Below are 22,780 nucleotides of genomic sequence, written 5' to 3' on the forward strand. Positions count from 1 at the left end.
GAAGCTCTAAACTAAATTGTTCAACAACATTAAGGTAAGCTATTAACTCGGCAGCCCCAGACTGCAGGCTTTCATGCTTCCTAACTAAAATTAATTGTTCATGGATTTCAATTATTTTTCTTACACAGAATATTATTAAGTTGGAGTAATTCAATTATCTTTTTTAATGACAATCTCCGTTTCAGCTCCATTCGGAATTAGAAACACACCCAACCACCGCACAGCGCCCGCTTTCCATTCGTAGAGGGAGTGCAAAACCGCGTGCCAAATAAAACAGCGTGACAAATCAAAAACCTTTGGCCAGCCACTGAACCTTTCTATTACTTTATACCTAAATGTCTGTGCACAACTTTAACGAACGAATTCAAAAGAATAAACCACGCAAAATGGGTATCTTTATATAACTATACAGTCATGCATTATATTATGGTAAATTAGGGGTCATTAAAAAAGGGTTTGTTTTTCTTCATAAAATATGCTTTTCCTGCCCCTACAGTATGCAAGTTCAAACACTTTAGATGGTCAGCTAGTTCTCTGACACTATGCTGCTATAGTAAATGAAGGATCTTCTATTGAAAATATGTTAGCATACAATATAGCTATAACTGAACAAAGAAAAAAATAATAATTAAGGAAATGCTTGACAAAACAGTGCTGTATATAAGCAGAGTTCACAAGTCTTCTCTTGTTATCAATACTGTGGTAACGGCATCAGCAAACGTGCAGGGAAACCCAGCTTTGAATCTTTCACAATGGGAAATGTCTGAGAACACACAGACATGAATCAATGAAATACATAAATCACACACTGAAATGAAAAGGCTCACACAGGGAGCGCATCAGGTCTGCCATTCAACACCCATCTAGAGAGAAGTGGGTCAGGGGACTTAACCCACTAAGACTAATAAAGCAAATCTCCCTAAAGCTCCTGGGAAGCCAGAGCATACAGAATGAGTGCATGGTACACAGAACTAGAGCTCCACAGACTGTACAGTGTGACCCCAACACCTATACAGGCTCTTCATGGGACACAGAACTAGAGCTCCACAGACTGTACAGTGTGACCCCAACACCTATACAGGCTCTTCATGGGACACAGAACTAGAGCTCCACAGACTGTACAGTGTGACCACAACACCTATACAGGCTCTTCATGGGACACAGAACTAGAGCTCCACAGACTGTACAGTGTGACCCCAACACTGGGGCTAATGGTGAACTAGCCGCTCCCTTTACGCTGTGAAAAGGAATGAGGAGAAAAACACTGCCATTGCACAGCAACCTTGAAATAAAGTCTGCTTTTTATGAGTAGGACTGTAATCTCATTATTCCATATTTCTTCCCATAACAGGAATAGTAAAGAAAGCCAAATGGAGCCAGCGATAACAGTATACGACCATTGTGTTAGAAGAACAATATATTCACAGTCTAGCCAGGAAGAGATGTTTTCAAATTGCTGCAAAATGTCACTGTCAAAATAAGCTTACATCGATTCTGTAGCAATCTGTATCACAGCAGAACCAGGGACTGATGATGAGAATGAAATGGAACGCTGGGCAACAGTATCAGAGGCCCCTTTCTCCAGTCATTGTGGAATAGAAAGAGAGACATGAAGCATGGCACTCACAGACGGGGGCAGCAATGTAACACACTGGAATATTCTGGGTTGATGTAACATTACTCAGGGCTACTGATTTTCCGCAATCACGGAATTTGGCACTTTGGGAATGGAATTTTGCAGTGTTGTGTTTTCTCCTTGCAACTCCAGTTTTCTGCGTTTTTGTTTTATTGTTGCACCCAGCCAGGTTGAGTCAGTTCATCATGTGACTTCACTGATGTGTGTCTCTGCTGAAACTCAACATGGCGACTGCACTAACGAAGAAAAAAAAAAAAAAAGCAATGTTTCAGCAAAAGACAGAGCTAAAATATTTTCTAATTATCTATATGATGGTGGGATAGGATGAATAGTTTTTCTTTCACAGCAACAGCCCAACAAACAAAAAAACATGACTACTGTACAGCCTGATATACGGCTCACACACGACTGGAACACCCAAGCAGTGCTGCTGTTGCTGACCCTGCTGCAGATGCACACTGATTAAGCTGGTAAGAGAAGTCCAGGACATGAGACCTTCTAGCGTTCCGGAGTCGATATTGCTCAGCGTAGGATTTCTGGAGAACTCAGGACAGGCCCCTATCACCTGAAGCATGTCTAGCCTGGCTGCTAAGCTACACCTGATATTTGGCTGCTCCAAGGCACACCACATTCATTGCAGTGCATCACACACCAGGAGAGTACAATAACAGGGATTAAACACTTTGCTTTCAGCTCCCAAATCCCAATTCTCAACCCAAATCCTGAGTCACATCGGAAGGTGCCTCTGTTTGCATACGTCTTCTTAATCTATTTCCCTGCGCAGACCGACGCCGCGCACACAAGGCTCTGTCAGGCTTGCTCAGGCTGTTCTCTGTTTAACTCCAATTCAGTAGATAACTGCTGTAGGCCTCATCGGGGTGATGGTAATTAACACTGTCATTAACTGTGGCGGTGCAGAGAGTGCCAGGGAAGGGTTTAGCTGAAGTGCCAGGGTTAGCACTGACAAGGGCTCTCCCTGATCCTCCTTGGCTCAGCTGCCTCTCCGAGTGCTGCGTTGAGCCACACTTCCGCACTCAAGGAGTGACATTAGCCAGAGAAACAGGCGCGGGGCTGCAGCTGCAAAGCGCTCACAAATGTCGAACACCGTGAAAAAAGAAATTAAAAATGAAGACCGGGTCCTGTGCATATAAACTGCTTTACTTTGTCACACTTTCATCATTTCTCCCCTTCTCCTTAGCCACACTCGAGAAGCTCCCACTTCAACACCACTGCACTGATTACAGGCTCCAGGAATCCACACTCTACTTGATTCCCAGGGGAGCTTGCTTTTTTACTCTTTTTATATTCCATCTCGCACCTGAAATGCTGAATTCCAAAATATTTCTATTATTAGATCCAAATACAGAATGTGTTGACATGCAAGATCTCTCTTCCTCCTTTATTCTTATTAATGATGGGAGTGAATAACAGTACCAGCACTTACTCATGACCCTTGTTTCTCCTATAAAATAACTGCTTAATTATTTCACGTTTGCTTAGATACATGGCTTCGTTGATGGCACCTCCCATGGCACAGTGCCCCCTGTCCCAGACCCTGATTCTGATAACAGTGTGTGCAGCAGTAGATGTAGTTTGGTTTCAGTGCCCTGTATAGCGAACTGCCTTATCCATTGCTACAACAGCCAGTGTCTAAGACAGCGTGCAATGTTTTTGTAAAGTGATTCCTTAAATAACTTGCTATTAACAATGAAGTACTATCACAATTATCATAAATAAGTTCCCCTAGTATAAAAATACCAGCATGTAACTGCATACTGCACAGTATACAGATAGTATTTCACTCCAGTCCCCAGACAGCTGAGATTGCCTTAGAGGGGCTGTGCCACTCGCATCTAGGAAGGTCTGTTCCTCTGGATGCTCCTGTTAGCAGAACAGCTGAGCGAAGGACAGAAAACCAGCAAGGCCTCCCCTTCCCGGTGCATCATCCCAGCTCTGTCATTCAGCAGCATTCGGCTGCTTCGGCAAAAGTTCAAATAAGCCTTGGGACAGTAAAGTTGGCAGAGCTGCCCTTAAACCCAAGCCAAGAGCAGAGGAACAGTGGCAGTGCAGCAGCGGTGGCACTGAAAGGAAGGGCACTGGCATGAGGTGCCAGCAGGCTGCCGGGCCGCGCCCTCCTTGAATGCCAAGCACAAATGAGGCTGGCATTCCCTGCGACAAGCCTGCCTTGCTGGTGGACAATGTATAAAGTGGTCAGCTGGCTGTCTCTTAGGGACTCAACTGAGATTCAAAGAACCGGATAATAAGCGGAACCCAGAACTAAACAATACCAATAGATCTCTTTCCCTGCATGTCAGAAGTATTTGTTTCCTCTATTTTTTTACTAAACTCACAGATTCTTCAAAATTCAACATTACTTATTCCTTTGTGTAAAACTCTGTTGTCAGTGCATGTATGTCTCTTGTGTATTTTAAATGTATATGAAACACCAGGGAGGGTCGCCCTTTAATATCTGAAATATGCAAGCCACTTCAATCTGTCACTTTAGAACTAGGGTTTTTTGCATAATAAATAACACTAAACCAAATAATGAAATAATGTAATATAATGCAATACCACAGAACACACTACCTGCTCTCCGACACGCGTTCATGCTGTTTGTTTCTTGTTTTTTGTAACATTAACTTGGATTTTTCTCCTTTCAGAAAATAGGAGTTCATTTTAAAAACTGGAAGAAAATATGACCCATCGTCTTTGGTTCACAGGCTATCCTGCAGTGAATGTGCCTTCCCTATCGTTACCTTTGCAATTAATGAACTGTAAGCCCTGTGGAAATACACATATAGTGAATTTACTTCTTTTCAAACCCAGAGCCTATTTTCTCACTGAACTGTGGCATTCTATTTTATTAAACTCAACACTTGTTCCACCTAAAGCAGCATGAGTTTAATCAAATAAAAATCAATACCCCTGTAACAAAAAATGCCCTCCGCTTGAAAGCAATCATGATAGAAAACGATCCTCTACTTTCATGTGTTATGCGTTTGTTTTCTGGTGTGCAGTCCTGGAAACAGTGTGTTTAAGGGGAGTTATGCACTTTGCACGCGTCATGCTGACAGCAAACACAATCCTGTCCACGCTGGCTATATGCAATGGGGCAAAACAGCAATTTGGGGGTGATAAATATATCAGATCTAACACTCTTGAGCAACTCACCATGCCGAACACACAGCAAGGTAAAGACTACAGCAAAGAACATGATGCAAGACTAACTATAGCATAGTGCATGGCACCGACTTTACCTCTTGGCACTTTAACTGAAAAGACCACTATACTGTACAGTGCATCCTTCAGTGCCTCACATGGTAGTAAAACATCTTGCAATTCCTGTAGTTCAGGAGGGTGGTCTCCTGATCAGGAGTTCACCATCAAGGTGAGCCCATACGATTGCCTGGCCGGTCACTGTAATGAGTGCCTGGCCGGTCACTGTAATGATTGCCTGGCCGGTCACTGTAATGAGCGCCTGGCCGGTCACTGTAATGAGCGCCTGGCCGGTCACTGTAATGATCGCCTGGGCAGTCACTGTAATGAGCGCCTGGCCGGTCACTACTGCTGTTTCTGAGCCCTGGGAGCACACAGGCCTGCAGGCTCGACAGGTATTAATACAGCCATCTACAGTGTTTAAGGCTTTTCCAGAGGACACTCGGAACAACTGGATTACAGAAGGACATTTTCAAAAAGCACACTATCGATTAATTTGGTACAATAACTCAAACTGTCAGTGGTCTGTGATGCAACAAGAATACTGAACCACCAACTGCCAGCCTGGCACTTCAGCAGAGCACTGGCCATGTGCTGCTCACAGCTGTGCAAAACAACACACAGCATTTAACTGAACTGCAATACTTACAACACACAGTCTACATGTATTTATGTTGAACATTTTAAACAACACCAAACTGGGTATATGTCATGCGTTAGCTAGGACATATTTTCTTTCTAAATATATAGTTTTGTTTTCTTATTAATAACCTATTTTTTTCTTAAACAAATTAAATAAACAGAATAAGAGGATCCAAGAAAAAGAATATGACCATAACTGAATAATTCCAAATACCCCTCACCAGCAGTTCCACATTTCACCACCAGGGGACGGGGTTTGTAATTACAGGTGTCTAGAAAAAGTCAATAAGACCAGTGATTATTTTTGACATAACAATAATAACAACAACTACTGTTAAGAGAAAGGAATGCCTTATCTATCCAGGATCAATAAACATGACATCACTAGACAACACAATGTATTATATACAGTAGATAGATAACTCTGACCTCAGCCCTTATTCTGTTAAGCTGTCAGCCTGTGACAGTTACTATTCAAGCAATGCTTCAACATTTAAACTGTGTTTAAAAGTATTGCTGCAGGAGGCGTTTATACAGCCCTGCATTCCTGTAAAGGTGATGCATGTTTCATTATAGTGTATTGTGATACATCAGGGCATGAATATACTGGGGTGCAAACCTTACTGTTACTGTGATGCCCGTCCCATTGAATGCATTGGTTTAAACGTGGTCCACAGTAAACAGTCCAAAAACATTCTCTTAGAAGGAAAATAAATCAATTGTCAATACATTATAACCGACTGGAACTGCATCAAACTTCATAGCACTAGACTGCACAAAACAAAAAGGGCTTTCAGCTAAACACAGAAACAGTAAACAAAATACACACATGCACATGAAGAATTGTAATGATGACAGGCAATTGAAAAGGATTGTTTTGACGACAAATTCTCACAGGTTACAACTGGCAGCTTTGTACATATTCAGTGTTATCTTTGTGTTATCTCAACAGCAATGCACTATCGCTAAAGTGCGGGTCAACTTCAAATAATATAAATGCAACAAGCAGTCAAACTGTGGCTTGCCAGCGTGGTCTGTGATGGGCAGATAAACAGTGTACTTGAACATACAGGACTTGCATTGGCCGTCTTATCTGAGAAAGGCACTTGTCTGACGCATTGAGCAATCAAACGATGTGCAACAGAAGGCAGAAAAACACGGTGCGCACATTGTAACCTTTATCTGTGCCAACACAAAACAAACCCACGAAGGAATGTAATGCCCAGAGCGTGACGGGAATGCGTGCCAGCGGCACACTGCCAACCACAATGGAGGAATATCTCGCTATCAACTGTATGCAACTTAAAAAAAAAATTAAAAACATGCGCCACAATAATAAGAATACAAAAAAAAACCTCAACTCAACTTAAACCGCAAATTAAGCACTAGGTGGCACTGTTTCCCCATATCGCTCTCTCTCTCTCTCCAAGCTCTTTTATACACCAGACAAATACTGTACTGTATGTAACAAAAACCGTACATATATGTACATGTAAAAGACAGCAAACTCCAGACCAGCTGCGTCCATCACAACTGGATATGCACACACACAGGCGCGCGCGAGCAATGCAAACCTGGCTGGATGGAGGGATGCTGCCAGAATGGCATGGAAGGGAAGCACAGGCTCATCATAACAAAGCCGGCAAAACAAAATAAACAATAGAGACATATTTAAACACAATGGAAATGTTAAACTTACCACTGTTGCTCCAGTTCCCAATCCCTAAAGAAGTCAAACTCGAATAGGTCCATGGTTGCTCCCCCGCTGTCTGAATTAGATAAGGAACCAGTGCCTGCACAAAGTGTGCGCGCTAGCCCGCATATACACCAACTGTGTGCGTGTTCTGTTAACAGTAACTAGCTGTACTGTACGTGTTCAGCTGAGCTGACACACTCAGTGAGAGAACGATACAGCCCCAACTGCTTCTGCCTCCCTCCCTGCCTGCCTGCCTGCTTTGCTGGCTCCGAGAGGCAGGCTCGACACCGCACACAGCGAGGAAGGCGGAGCTCCAGGCACCAAGAAGCCATGGCATGGAGCCGGCGCATTAGCAGCTAAAGGATCTGGCATATAATATGAAAATAAAAAACTGTCAGACTGTCAAAATCAGCTGTTTGGAAGTGTCGGGTTGATGTGACACAGTGCGATTTATCTGTGTATAACATTACGCTTCTTACATCTTTACATGCAAGTGCACAAATCACGATGGATTGAAACCATTATTATTAACTATTTGCTTATATTTATTTATTATAAGTAAACAGCTATCTATAATAATATAACACTATTTTTTTTAATAACACTGCATGCTGTTGTCATTGCAGAATTGAAGGAGAGCATTTGCATTTTGTGGTTCCATGTATTTATTTGTTACTTGAATTATCGGACCGCAGCCTATAATAATATCTCTGCATTACTGGATACATGCTGTACACGTTTCTCTAGGACACAACAGAGGCCAGCATGACATGAGCCAACAATTACACTGGCCAGGGATGTCTGGGCAAGACGCAAAAAGACAGGCAAGCATGAAATCTCACTAGATAAGATGTCTTTACTCATCCTAGGATTTCCGGGGAATCCCATAGGACTGATGGCGATACGCAGAGCCTGAACCGCGGCGTCTCATCTGCCGACCTGAATGAGCCGTTATCCCCCGGAGTCAAGAAGGCTCCATTTCCATGGCAATGAAGAGGAGGATGCTCCAGCATCGTGCACTGCTCATTAGCACCCACGTGCGCTGAGTGCTTGTGCTGCTGCCAGTACTGTAACTAGGAGTCCCTGGAAACGAACGACAGCAGCTCTGTGCTGCACAGTTCATTCTTCACTAGCAGGGACCAGACTCGCTATCTGACAGGGTGGGTGTAGAGTACTCACTCAGACACGTGGCACCGTTCACTTTAGGGCAAGGAAACCTGGCCAGGGGCCCTCAGACAAAGGGTCATCCCGGGTCACAGAGGGTGCACTACCAGTGTACTGGCGTTATTGTGAAACCTGGCCAGGGGCCCTCAGACAAAGGGTCACCCCGGGTCACAGAGGGTGCAGTACCAGTATACTGGCGTTATTGTGAATCCAGTGCATCTCTAGCAGGACCTCTGTTATCCACGTCAAGCAGTGTGCACCTAATTCAGTGTCCCAAATGCTGCAGTCACAGTATTTGCACACAGGTGGTCCATTGTGTTTGCAATTAATTGTTAAATTAAGATCTGCAATTAGTGTTTGGCACTGTGCTGTGCACCATAATAATAATAATACAAGATAAAATGAGAACTTATACTGGGATATTCAGTACAATGTTATATAATATATATATATATATATATATATATATATATATATATATATATATATATATATATATATATATATATATATATATATATATATTTGAACAAAAAGAAAAACTGCTGTGTACCCTAACATGCAAAATCAAAAAGAAAAAGTTCATGTAGGTACACAAAAATGCGAACAATTCATAAAAAATCAATTCTGATCATGTTTCGGACTAGGCTATGCAGTTGTGTTCATGGACCTGCTGCAGTGTTTCATGTTGCAGGCCTGTTTCACATACAGTTTAAAATGTAATGTAGGGCAGCCCCTATCCTGTCTCATTCACACCATTACACTGAAGCCCAAGCCCAGTGCTGAGGATGTGTGACTTGGAGAGCAGGACAAGGAGGATGCTCCTATCTTCCAGCAGCATTGAGATCTTCATGCAGTTTACAGAGCTGTATTATCCTTCAAGAACAGCAGGAACCAGACCCCTGGCAGAGTGTGATGACAGTGCAGTGGATACATGAAAACACAGGCAAGTCAGCAGCACTCAACAGGACTCAGTTCAGATCACAAACGCACACAGGAGCCCCCTGTCACATCGCCGGAAGTGTTACAATAAGAGAATCGGTTTCTTCTTTTGCTTCTCGGAATTCTTTAGGAGGGCCAGTGCAAAAATTATCGGGAAATGGCTTTGATATTTTTTTTCATTCTTAACGTTAATGTTAACATGTTAAAAGGAGGCAATCCGTCTGTAAAAGCTAGAGTATTTGTGTGGACTTTCCTTTCAATGTCTCTGCCGCAGTTACACCAAGTGGCCATCCTGTGGCACTGTGTGCCATGAAGAAAGCTGCCTTAAATGTCTTTTCCAGTTTCCAGTTTCCAACTATTTTCTGTGTGTGTGTGTGTGTGTGTGTGTGTGTGTGTGTGTGTGTGTAAATTCATTTGGTTTGTGCATTGCCACTTACACTAGAACTTTACTGGAACCAGTTACTCCAGTAATAATTTATGTATATGCAGCATTGCCATTTCGCTCTGCAAGGACAATACATAAACACACACACACACACAGACTATACAGCCAAGGGCCTCCAGTCTGTTTATTTGTCCATTCTGTCCATTCGTTCTGCACTGTACATCCTTTGTGGATATGCTTGTGCAATTGTTGCTTCCTGATTTCCACTGGCAAGGCTACAATGCCTCTTGTTGCCGTTGTGGGCTGTTACAGTATGTTGCATGCCAGCAGAGCAGACCTACAGCGAGCTAGCAAGTGCAGAACAATTTGCAAGGTGCAGCAGAGCTCTGGGGCATCCGACAGACGTTTGTGGTTTTCTATAAAATACACACGCACACAGAGTTATTATGCAGATGCTTCGCATTTCAGTGTGTCTCACAGCTGGTAATAATAATCATTCTCAATGTATCAACCCCACTCACATGGGCAATGCATGCCTCGTGGACCACATAAAGTTCCAGTATGGGGGCAGACTGATTGGAATCATGCTATAGCTCTTATATAATTCAGAAACATATTTCAGCAGGCTGCATTACGATGAATCATCACCCTTTTCAAGGGTATCCTAAATGGCGGCACAGAAGGCAGCAGCAACCAGCTTCACAAGTTTGATACATCATTACTGGAAACTGCACCACAGACTTGGAATCGGTCCTTAAGAGCAATTAGTGCATGGCACCATCTGGTGCGGACAGAATAGAATATCAGCGATGGCGCCCGTAAAAAGAAAATTGCTACATCTCCTCTACATAATAAAACCAAAAATAAAAAGCAGATAAGATTATCCAGACAGGAAGATGACGTTACACCTAATTAAACCCTGTCCCTCAGTTTTCTCAGACACAAAGAAAGGCATCCCTCTTGCATGAGAAACTAGGAATGACCTTCCGCGACCCGTCTTCAAAGCAAACAGAGAAACAAAAATATCCATTACTGATGACATTTGTTTTGTCAATATCCCTAGCATTTTGTAGTGCATGCATGCCTGTATGTATGTATGCATGCATGCATGAACAGATGAAGGTCTCTGTGGCAATAATAATGAGGGTCACCATGAGCTTCCACTGTGTTGCTTGCTAATTGGCCATGCTTCCCCCAGTCTGCAGTTTAGCGTTCATACCTACTGAGTGACAGATGTTAATTAGCACTCTTTCCCGTGCCTCCGTTATAATCCTGAGCCCAGTCCCTTTGGGATCCCTGGGGTCCCTGAAGATCCCTGCACTGACTCTCAGATCCACAAATAGCTGTTTGCATATATTTTTGTTTGTAAATAAGCGAAGAAAACCATATGATTCAGCAATGTCTCCAGCACAGTGAGTTATAAAGAACTTCATCATGAATTAGGGAGTTTGTATTTCCTGCTGCACAATAGATTAGCATTTCAAAAACACCTCCTCTCTGTTCTTATCTATTGAGCTGTCTATCTGGCAAGCTATCAGGCTGCCTCTGATTTGCCCACCTTCCCATCAGCACATAAAGGATAGGAAACGCTTTGACCAGGGATTCAAATATTGCACAGCATGTTAGAGGTGCCCAATTCGACAGGCTAAAATAAATGTAAAATATTAAGAAATGGATTTTACTCAATTAATGGTCAGATCATCTATCAGCAGTCAATTAATGGATGGTACTAAGATCAGTTTCACCTAATAACAATGTTAATATAACAGTATGAGTCACAATAAAGAACATGCTACCAGACATTAGCAGGTAGTTCTACAGTAGGTGTTGGTGGTACTCAACTCTGGCCCTCAAGATCCATTCCAGTCCTGGTCTTTAGTCCAACCAGGTCCTAAATTAGTTAATTGCCTCTTAACAGCTTCAATTGATGACATGGCGAGTAAAATGCATATCTTCACATGGTAGCTGCTAACTGGTAATAAAGGGACGCCAGCAATTGCAGTTTCCCGTCCTTACTGCTGAGGAGCCGCGCTGGCCCAAGTCAGTCCTTCCACTCCTGGTCTTCATTCCAACACTGCTCTAAATTGCTTAATTGAACCAATTAACCCTCCAGCCAGACCCTGAAGTAGTTCATTATCTCATTGTACCTGTTAAACCTGGAGTGGAATAGCCCTCCCGGACTGTGATTGGACAGGCCTGGTTCAGAGAATTAATCCAGGACTGTGATTGGACAGGCCTGGTTCAGAGGATGAATCCAGGACTGTGATTGGACAGGCCTGGTTCAGATGCTTAATCCAGGACAGAATGAAGATAGAATTTGAACAGAACAGATAGAATTTGAACAGCGTAAAACAGAATTAAAAGGTACTGTACAGTAGCTACATTTAAATTTAAAAAAAGCATAATTTACAGCAGACTCATGTCCAGAGAGCTCCTCTCTTTGCACAGCAGTCAACCAGAACAGACTCAAACTGTGAAGAAAAATGATGGGCTGTAAAAAAAATACATACTAGAGCCTGTGGCATACTGAAACATTTCTATCAGCCTGAGGTTTATATTTTAGATGACTTCCCATGCAAGGCATGTGTAGCAAAAAGTTCATTACAGTGCTTAATGTGACAAATATGTAAAACAAACACACACTAACGGAGAACAAAGCTCGATGGTGTCACTGTTAGAAGCTGAAAGGTTTTCATTTGTTTTATACTTAATTACAGATACTATCTCATCATCTAGCCATCGTATTGAGTATTAGTGCTAATCAGGCTGCCACCACGAGTTACAGGTGTATTTACAGTATAGAAGAATAAAGATAGTGCAAGGCATTTAGCCTGCTGTGTGTAGATGTGGACACTGTGCTGCTCATAGCAACGGCTCTACTTATGTATTACCGCTTGCAGGTTTTTTCTTCCCTATCTGAACTGACATTTGCATTGTGAGCATCATCTGTTCTGCGCTCAGCAGAGAGAATGTCCCTCCCCCACCCCCCCCCAGCAAAAATAATGACCAGATAGACAGAGGTTTTTGAAAAACCCGAATCAAAGAATCCAGGGGGGATTGGTAATTAAGGTGTTTTCCGTTGTAGAACAGCATTCGTGTGCGCTGTGAAGAAGCCCAAACATTTCATATCGTCGACGCGTGTTCATACTGCTCCACTCCCAAGATCCTGCCTGCCTCTTACAGCCAGCTCATTAAACAAAGCCGAGCCAAGCCGAGCCGCAGCCTAATCTGAGAAAGAAGTGAGGAGGAGGAATCCTGCTATCTGTGAAGTGAGAGGAAGAATCCTGCTATCTGTGAAGTGAGAGGAGGAGGAGGAATCCTGCTATCTGTGAAGTGAGAGGAGGAATCCTGCTATCTGTGAAGTGAGAGGAGGAGGAATCCTGTTTTCTGTGAAGTGAGAGGAGGAGGAGGAATCCTGCTTTCTGTGAAGTGAGAGGAGGAATCCTGCTATCTGTGAAGTGAGAGGAGGAATCCTGCTATCTGTGAAGTGAGAGGAGAAATCCTGCTATCTGTGAAGTGAGAGGAGGAGGAATCCTGCTATCTGTGAAGTGAGAGGAGGAGGAATCCTGCTTTCTGTGAAGTGAGAGGAGGAGGAGGAATCCTGCTATCTGTGAAGTGAGAGGAGGAATCCTGCTATCTGTGAAGTGAGAGGAGGAATCCTGCTATCTGTGAAGTGAGAGGAGGAATCCTGCTATCTGTGAAGTGAGAGGAGGAGGAATCCTGCTATCTGTGAAGTGAGAGGAGGAATCCTGCTATCTGTGAAGTGAGAGGAGGAGGAATCCTGCTTTCTGTGAAGTGTGAGGAGGAGGAGGAATCCTGCTTTCTGTGAAGTGAGAGGAGGAGGAGGAATCCTGCTTTCTGTGAAGAGAGAGGAGGAGGAATTCTGCTATCTGTGAAGTGAGAGGAAGAGGAGGAATCCTGCTATCTGTGAAGTGAGAGGAGGAGGAATCCTGTTATCTGTGAAGTGAGAGGAGGAATCCTGCTTTCTGTGAAGTGAGAGGAGGAGGAGTCCTGCTTTCTGTGAAGTCACTGGGTACTGCAGACTGGGCCTGTGCAGCTGACTCACACTGATACTGTCACACTGTTGTGGAAGCCAAAACAGCTCCAGCAAAACAAACACAAAAAAAGCACCTTTTCTTCTGGATAGGGTTGGACTGTAGCCAGTGAGCCAAGGTACTGTAATAGGTTCTAAACTCTATTAACTAGCAGTGAAAAAGCACCAACCCCTTTATATGCAGCGCAGTAGGGCAGTGTGTGCAATGCACAGTGCAGAGAAGGAGGCTCAACACATTACATCTTGATCCCGTTCCTACCTGTTATTTTCCTCGCCAACACCCAAACTTGATAGTTGACAGCCCGACGGGTATACAGATTGATAGCATGGATGGACGTTATTCTTTTTTGATGGTACCTATTTCAAGATGAGTTATTGTGGCCAAACAGGGATTAGTCGCCAGTTTGGACAGGCTAGTGAATGAAACACAAACCACTGAAACTCTCACAATTACAAAAAAGAGTCTAATCAGTAGTTCTACCGGCTAAAAATACCCAGGTGCTGTTGCAGTGCGGCATGTAAAAACACATCTGGGTGAGTGCCGTTTCCTGACCCCAGCGCAGCTGTGCTTTAACATTTAAGACAGTCCTGGCCACTGTTGATGCCAACGGGGATTTCAGAATTGCTTTTTTGTTTTTTTAAGCCTGATTTGACACACAATTGCTTTATTCCTCTGCTTCTAAATATGTTCCTTATGCAGGCCACAGAGAAAAGTGTGGAAGATCCTGAATCAGGCACTTTGTGACATTTGAAAAACACATTGGAGAGTGCAGCCCTGCAGGAGCCCCAGTCTATAAAACACACTGCACAGTGCAGACCTGCAGGAGCCCCAGTCTATAAAACACACTACACAGTGCAGCCCTGCAGGAGTCCCAGTCTATAAAACACACTGCACAGTGCAGACCTGCAGGAGCCCCAGTCTATAAAACACACTACACAGTGCAGACCTGCAGAAGCCCCAGTCTATAAAACACAATACACAGTGCAGCCCTGCAGGAGCCCCAGTCTATAAAACACACTGCACAGTGCAGACCTGCAGGAGCCCCAGTCTATCAAACACACTGCACAGTGCAGACCTGCAGGAGCCCCAGGCTATAAAACACAATACACAGTGCAGCCCTGCAGAAGCCCCAGTCTATAAAACACATTGCACAGTGCAGACCTGCAGGAGCCCCAGTCTATAAAACACACTGCACAGTGCAGACCTGCAGGAGCCCCAGGCTATAAAACACAATACACAGTGCAGCCCTGCAGAAGCCCCAGTCTATAAAACACACTGCACAGTGCAGACCTGCAGGAGCCCCAGTCTATAAAACACATTACACAGTGCAGACCTGCTGGAGCCCCAGTCTATAAAACACATTACACAGTGCAGCAGGAGCCCCAGTGCACAGTGCAGCCCCAGGAGCCCCAGTCTATAAAACACACTACACAGTGCAGCCCTGCAGGAGCCCCAGTCTATAAAACACACTACACAGTGCAGACCTGCAGGAGCCCCAGTCTATAAAACACACTACACAGTGCAGACCTGCAGGAGCCCCAGTCTATAAAACACACTGCACAGTGCAGCCCTGCAGGAGCCCCAGTCTATAAAACACACTGCACAGTGCAGCCCTGCAGGAGCCCCAGTCTATAAAACACACTACACAGTGCAGCCCTGCAGGAGCCCCAGTCTATAAAACACACTACACAGTGCAGACCTGCAGGAGCCCCAGTCTATAAAACACACTGCACAGTGCAGCCCTGCAGGAGCCCCGGTCTATAAAACACACTGCACAGTGCAGCCCTGCAGGAGCCCCAGTCTATAAAACACACTGCACAGTGCAGACCTGCAGGAGCCCCAGTCTATAAAACACACTGCACAGTGCAGACCTGCAGGAGCCCCAGTCTATAAAACACAATACACAGTGCAGCCCTGCAGGAGCCCCAGTCTATAAAACACAATACACAGTGCAGCCCTGCAGGAGCCCCAGTCTATAAAACACAATACACAGTGCAGCCCTGCAGGAGCCCCAGTCTATAAAACACACTACACAGTGCAGACCTGCAGGAGCCCCAGTCTACAAAACACACTACACAGTGCAGCCCTGCAGGAGCCCCAGGCTATAAAACACACTACACAGTGCAGCCCTGCAGGAGCCCCAGGCTATAAAACACACTACACAGTGCAGCCCTGCAGGAGCCCCAGTCTATAAAACACACTACACAGTGCAGCCCTGCAGGAGCCCCAGTCTATAAAACACACTACACAGTGCAGACCTGCAGGAGCCCCTGTCTATAAAACACACTACACAGTGCAGCCCTGCAGGAGCCCCAGTCTATAAAACACACTACACAGTGCAGACCTGCAGGAGCCCCAGTCTATAAAACACACTACACAGTGCAAACCTGCAGGAGCCCCTGTCTATAAAACACAATACACAGTGCAGACCTGCAGGAGCCCCAGTCTATAAAACACACTACACAGTGCAGACCTGCAGGAACCCCAGTCTATAAAACACACTACACAGTGCAGACCTGCAGGAGCCCCAGTCTATAAAACACACTACACAGTGCAAACCTGCAGGAGCCCCAGTCTATAAAACACAATACACAGTGCAGACCTGCAGGAGCCCCAGTCTATAAAACACACTACACAGTGCAGACCTGCAGGAGCCCCAAGCGGTTCTCTATGCACACAGTATTGCGGTCCTGCGGTGTCAGGCTGTGGGCTGTCATGGCAGGTGTGTAAGTATGCCAGCCTAGCAGAGTTACAGATAGGATACACAGAAATGAGACCCACAAGGTAAACATTCCTTCCAATGCAAAACCTAACCCATGGTAACTTTACAAGCCTGTCAAATTATAACCCGCAACAGCGTTAACCTGCAACAACGTGATGAACACAAGAACAAACATTTACAGCATTTAGAGTCATTTAAAAGAAAAAAAAAACTTTACAAGTGAAGCCTGGTAAAGGTATGGTCTACAACTGGTATAAAAAGCAAATCTTCGAATGTATCTGTCACTTGTCCGAGGGGTAATAATATTATTTATATGCATTTTGTAATGCCAACACACAAACTCTCTTACAAGTGACGGTTCCCAGGTGCCCTGCTGTCCCATATAAGCAGACACAGCTGAGAGACCACAGTGACTCAGACAAACACACAAGCAAAGGCGCTGAGGAGAACATGGACACAGGGTCTGAGAGGAAGGGTCTTACCCAGGCAGCTGAGCCACACCTCTCACCGCCCTGCATCTCTGTGAACCACAGAGACCCTGTAAACCTCACTGTGGTCAAGAGTAGTCAAGTGTAGACCAGCACGGGGAAGCAAAGTGAAGCATGGGGAAGCACAGTGAAGCATGGGGAAGCACAGTGAAGCATGGGGAAGCACAGGCCAGCATGGTGAAGCACAGTGAAGCATGGGGAAGCACAGGCCAGCATGGTGAAGCACAGTGAAGCATGGGGAAGCACACTGAAGCATGGGGAAGCACAGGCCAGCATGGTGAAGCACAGTGAAGCATGGTGAAGCACAGTGAAGCGTGGGGAAGCACACTGAAGCATGGGGAAGCACAGGCCAGCATGGTGAAGCACAGTGAAGCATGGTGAAGCACAGTGAAGCATGGGGAAGCACACTGAAGCATGGGGAAGCACAGGCCAGCATGGTGAAGCACAGTGAAGCATGGTGAAGCACAGTGAAGCATGGAGAAGCACAGTGAAGCGTGGGGAAGCACAGACCAGCGTGGTGAAGCACATTGAAGCATGGGGAAGCACAGTGAAGCATGGTGAAGCACAGGCCAGCATGGGGAAGCACACTGAAGCACGGGGAAGTACAGGCCAGCATGGTGAAGCACAGTGAAGCATGGGGAAGCACATTGAAGCATGGGGAAGCACAGGCCAGCATGGTGAAGCACAGTGAAGCGTGGGGAAGCACAGGCCAGCATGGTGAAGCACAGTGAAGCATGGGGAAGCACAGGCCAGCATGGTGAAGCACAGTGAAGCATGGGGAAGCACAGTGAAGCATGGGGAAGCACAGGCCAGCATGGTGAAGCACAGTGAAGCATGGGGAAGCACATTGAAGCATGGGGAAGCACAGTGAAGCATGGTGAAGCACAGTGAAGCATGGTGAAGCACAGTGAAGCATGGAGAAGCACAGTGAAGCGTGGGGAAGCACAGACCAGCGTGGTGAAGCACATTGAAGCATGGGGAAGCACAGTGAAGCATGGTGAAGCACAGGCCAGCATGGGGAAGCACACTGAAGCACGGGGAAGTACAGGCCAGCATGGTGAAGCACAGTGAAGCATGGGGAAGCACATTGAAGCATGGGGAAGCACAGGCCAGCATGGTGAAGCACAGTGAAGCGTGGGGAAGCACAGGCCAGCATGGTGAAGCACAGTGAAGCATGGGGAAGCACATTGAAGCATGGGGAAGCACAGGCCAGCATGGTGAAGCACAGTGAAGCATGGGGAAGCACAGGCCAGCATGGTGAAGCACAGGCCAGCATGGTGAAGCACAGTGAAGCATGGGGAAGCACATTGAAGCATGGGGAAGCACAGGCCAGCATGGTGAAGCACAGTGAAGCATGGGGAAGCACATTGAAGCATGGGGAAGAGTGTTTATGGGATTATGAAAGGAATGAAACTCTGTGGCCATGCTATTTTAATGTAGCTTACAAAAAGGATATATTGCTGGAATAGAAAACGGAAACCAATATTATCAGCATCCTTTAACTGTAGTGCTCGGAGGAATGGCACTCAAGGGACTGCAAATCAAATCAAACTAAGCTAAAGCAGGCGGGCTTCAGGCCACTCCAGTGTGACGGCCTCTTGCAGCAACGACAACATTAACATGTTATTTATCACTTTGGCTGCTGATTCAAACACACAGCATGTAACATGAACACAAATATGCTTCTACTGCTGCATGTGTGGAAGAATGACAATGACTCCCACTACATTATAACTGTACCTTCTGCTTGAGCGTTACCTGTTGATCACATACTACAAACCATAAGTGTGTCCTGGTTTCTAAACCCTACATAGCTCTCTATCTATACAAGAGACTTCCCCTGGCCTTATGAAATGATCAGCAGCAGCATTAATACACAACCCGTACAGTACATCGTACACGTCTCATCGACTGCGATTCGTTGGCTTCAGTTGAAGCTGGTTTCACGACAGCTGCGTTCCGCATGCTTGCTGCATGCGTACGTCCACAGGAGGCAGTCTGAGCGCTTGATGATTCATGTAAAGAGCTTCTGGTAAAACTATTTTGAAATAAACCAATAAACAAGGTGAAAACCGGTTTCATTTCTGCGATACGAGAATGCGTGTTTGATGCCTAGTAACGTCAACACGCATTTAAACAGGACGCTGGTGAACTCAAGATGAGGGCTCCGTCCCCAATACCTCCTGTCCTGTCGAGGTGCAGAAGCAAAGGAATTTGTTTTTAAAAGCGAGGCAGTTTGCTTTGGGAAAAGATTCCTACAGGGTTCTATTTATTTATTTATTTATTTATTTATTTATTTTTAATCTGGGTGGATCACAGGCAGCCTTGCACTGTTTTTAAGACAGGCTTGGTTAGAAACGCTGGATTTTTCATTGCTTGTTGTCAGGCGGAATTACAGTAATGAAGCTGTTTTCCCAGAACCACCCTTTTTGATTTCCTGCCCAGATCACACAGATAAAGCAGCTCTCGCCAGAATCCCGCCTGCAGATTCATTTCACTGCTGCTGGACTCATCCGTCAAAAAGTAATTGTTTGTGCAGTGGTGGATTTTCACTGCCAAAACCGAACAACAACGACGACTCTATGTACCCGGGAGTGCTCTTTAAATTAACACCAGTTGTACGAGTTTAACTTGTAGTGTCATTTACAAGAACTACGACTGTAAAGTATTATCTTCTGACTCCGGGGCAGTTAACTGCGTGCCTGCGCCTTCAGTACCCCAGCAGACGGGTATATAGCGCCTTTCATGGTGGACAGATGGACAAGATGCAGTAACAACAAGAAAATCCATAATACTTCAAATACAGAGAAATGCATAATACATGATAGTAGCATAATGTATGAAATAGTACATTTAATACAGTGTGAATACAGATGTACTTGTGCCGGCGCTGACAGTCCCGTTATTCATTAAGTGTATGGGAAAACTACAAATATGTTAACATAACATTATGCATCAGGTTTCATTCGACTTTATGAAAAATGCTAAATTAGTTTGTTCTAATGAAGCAAGCCTTTTTTGGCCATATCTACATTAACTGTTCAGACCTCATAAAGCTAAGCAACTTATTACGAGCCACTCGGCAAACAGTAACAAAGCGACCCTTGACTGATAGTGAGTTCATAACACTGCTCTGTGATAATGCGAAGCAATTAAAGTTATGAATACCCGCCCACCGACACGCCGTGCTTCTAGATTGCTCTGTCTGTGTGTGTGTTCTTGCACCTTGACAAGAACGATAAAAGCAAACTTTTACAGAATGCTATCTGGAAACAGGCAAAGGAATACAGTCCCACTGTGAGCAACACCGCAAGAGATAAAACTGGGAAGCGAGACAGGTTAAAGAGCCAGTCCTGTACAGGATGACAAACTCTTGCACTTAGAGGAAGGTCAGTCATGTAACCAGAAACGCACAAGTTTACAGCCTTAGAAATTTCACACTGGGATCAACCGAGCAGCACACAAGGATTCACTGCCCAGTGTGGTGATGTGATGTGTGATAACCCACACCACGTGGACTTTAACTGTACAGAAAGCTGCCTCAGTCCCAGAGCCCAGTGCTGAGTATAAAGGGGGCTTTGTCAGAGGAATCAGATGCAAGACTTTGACAGGGTTTTCCAGCTCGAACATGACATGACTAATTCATAATCTCTGCTAGTTGATGAGATTTGCGTGATACACTAACGTCAGAATTGTCTGTAAATGATTTCAAACCATCTTGCTAAACAGTATCCAATATTCAATTTGTCAAGCAGAACTCTACTATAGTGTTAGGGTTATGAGTTTTCATCGTAAATCTAAAATAAATCTGCAACAATCCCTTTGGTAAAAGCAGAGATGTGTTTGCTACCTGTTAGAACCTGGATTGAATTATGCTACATTTTGAACTCAAAACCTCCCTGCAGACAATGGTAGTTTAACAATTAACAGTAACACAATAAATAAACAAATCCATAATAATATAACAATGAAATCTGGGTGCATTATTCAAATATTCCATAGCTTATACAAAACACTAGTAACACAGTACTCAGATTTTACAAATCTTACATGGAAAAATGAACAAGCAACAAAACATAAAAAATGTCTGGTCTATAGCCAAGCTTGTAAATGTATGAACTGTGTTTTATATATTGTTTCTGTATCTTGGCAAGGAATACTCATCATTTTATTGAGGCACTGAGGGACCATACCAGCATATACCAGAACACAATGTACAAACATTAAAACAACCGGTGTAGTTTAAACAGATAGCTTATATGGACACCCTTGTCTACTTGCTGTTTCAAAGTACTCTATCCACTTAAAGTAAAAAAACAGATTAAACACACACACACACACACACACACACACTTGATGTTATGGGTGTTTTAAGAGCTTAGAAAGCAGTAGTTTCTTCTTGTCTAATAAAAAGTTGTATGTGCATTTAGATTGTATTTCAGAGACTCATTTATTATTCTTCAAGTGCTATCCAGTTAAAGTTGTGTGTCACTCAAACATTTCAGATCGTAAGAGAACCGAAATGAGATCATCAATCAAGGCCTACAATAGAACTCAGTGGGTGCTCATTGAGCGTGTGCTTGGCTCTGCCCTTCATCTTCATTAGCAGCACAGATGTGTCTCTAAAGCTTACAGAGCTCTCTACTTTCTCAATGTAACGTTTAGAAAAAGGGCAGCTGCTCCAGGAACACTGCAAGACATACAGAGCAGGATTCCTGCGCACTGCAGCCAGGCTCTTCACTTCCACTGGGTCTGAGTCTAACGATTTAACCCTAACCTGTCTTCTTGAACCCTGTACTAAAGGATCAGATCCCATTAGAAGGAGGAGGTCTAGGTACAGACCTTATACTTCTCACCTCAGTCAGGGTGCAGCATTCTCTGTAAACCAAGTGCACAAAATCACTTCTATCATGACCACAAACCAAACGGCCAGTCAAACTTCCCTTCAGTTAACCGACTGACACTCAAACGACTTTGAGCCTGCATGTGCATGCTATTTACCCCTAAACGCTTTTGAAAGTAGATAAGGGGAGTGAAGCGGATGCTTGAGTGCGTGTGACACTACCATGGCACATCATAACACATCAAGGGTTTCCCCCTCTTCAACGCGCCAGTATCAGTGCTTCAAAAACACCTGGCAATGCTGAACAAAATACACACAGCTAAATTACAAAGACATGATACTCCTAGTACAGTATTGTGCCTCTACTGTTTTAAATGATATTGCAGCGAGCTTGTGGTGCATCACTGGCAGGGATTAGTTCAGTTTTAGGTACATCGGTACGTATTTTCAAAGCGCAAACTCCACTTCTTAAACTTTTTTTAAAAGGATGAAATCCTGCATCACAAAAAGAGATTCAAACAACTTCAAAGTGCTTCAGAGACTTGGCATGAGGAGCTCTGAAAGCAGGTCCAATCGCAGTATATCACATTATACAGGAGAAGCCTTTATTTCCATAGCTTGTGTCTGTTTGAAGCCCACGTTTAATGTCTGGAGAAGTGCGCTCCTATTGAAATCCCCCCGGACGTGATGGAAGAAGGAATTGCAATAACAGCGCCATGGCACCGGCTCTCCTTCAGAGAGATATCAGATCACTGGCAGCTCAATAAACAGCACAGGACTTCATACTAATCAAAACACATTAGGAGACAAGCATCTGCCATTAGCATTAAACAAGCCCCTGCACAAATTTCATGTGACTGTGCTGGTTAGAGCCTCAACAGCCTGGGGCAGGATTAGAAAGGGTGCTTTTGTTTTGATAAATGTTTCATTGCTGGACGCACTTTATTTAAAACCTCTGGTTTTTTTTTTTCTCTTCTGTAACAGTTTC

The 22,780-nt window shown here is 44.4% G+C and overlaps 1 protein-coding gene across 7 annotated transcripts in view; it reads right to left on the reverse strand.

Moving 5' to 3' along the window:
* aff2 (AF4/FMR2 family, member 2) overlaps nucleotides 1-7,471 on the reverse strand; it is a 146,335-nt gene extending 138,864 nt beyond the window's left edge. For all 7 annotated transcript variants that reach the window (XM_041256207.1, XM_041256206.1, XM_041256208.1 and 4 more), the window contains exon 1: nucleotides 7,197-7,471. In XM_041256207.1, the coding sequence (XP_041112141.1) occupies nucleotides 7,197-7,249 (53 nt within the window). In that variant the 5' untranslated portion in view covers nucleotides 7,250-7,471. The remainder of the gene's footprint in view (nucleotides 1-7,196) is intronic.
* Nucleotides 7,472-22,780: the final 15,309 nt, after the last annotated feature.

The sequence above is a fragment of the Polyodon spathula genome, chromosome 7, assembly GCF_017654505.1.
Source record: "Polyodon spathula isolate WHYD16114869_AA chromosome 7, ASM1765450v1, whole genome shotgun sequence".
NCBI classification, from domain to species: domain Eukaryota; kingdom Metazoa; phylum Chordata; class Actinopteri; order Acipenseriformes; family Polyodontidae; genus Polyodon; species Polyodon spathula.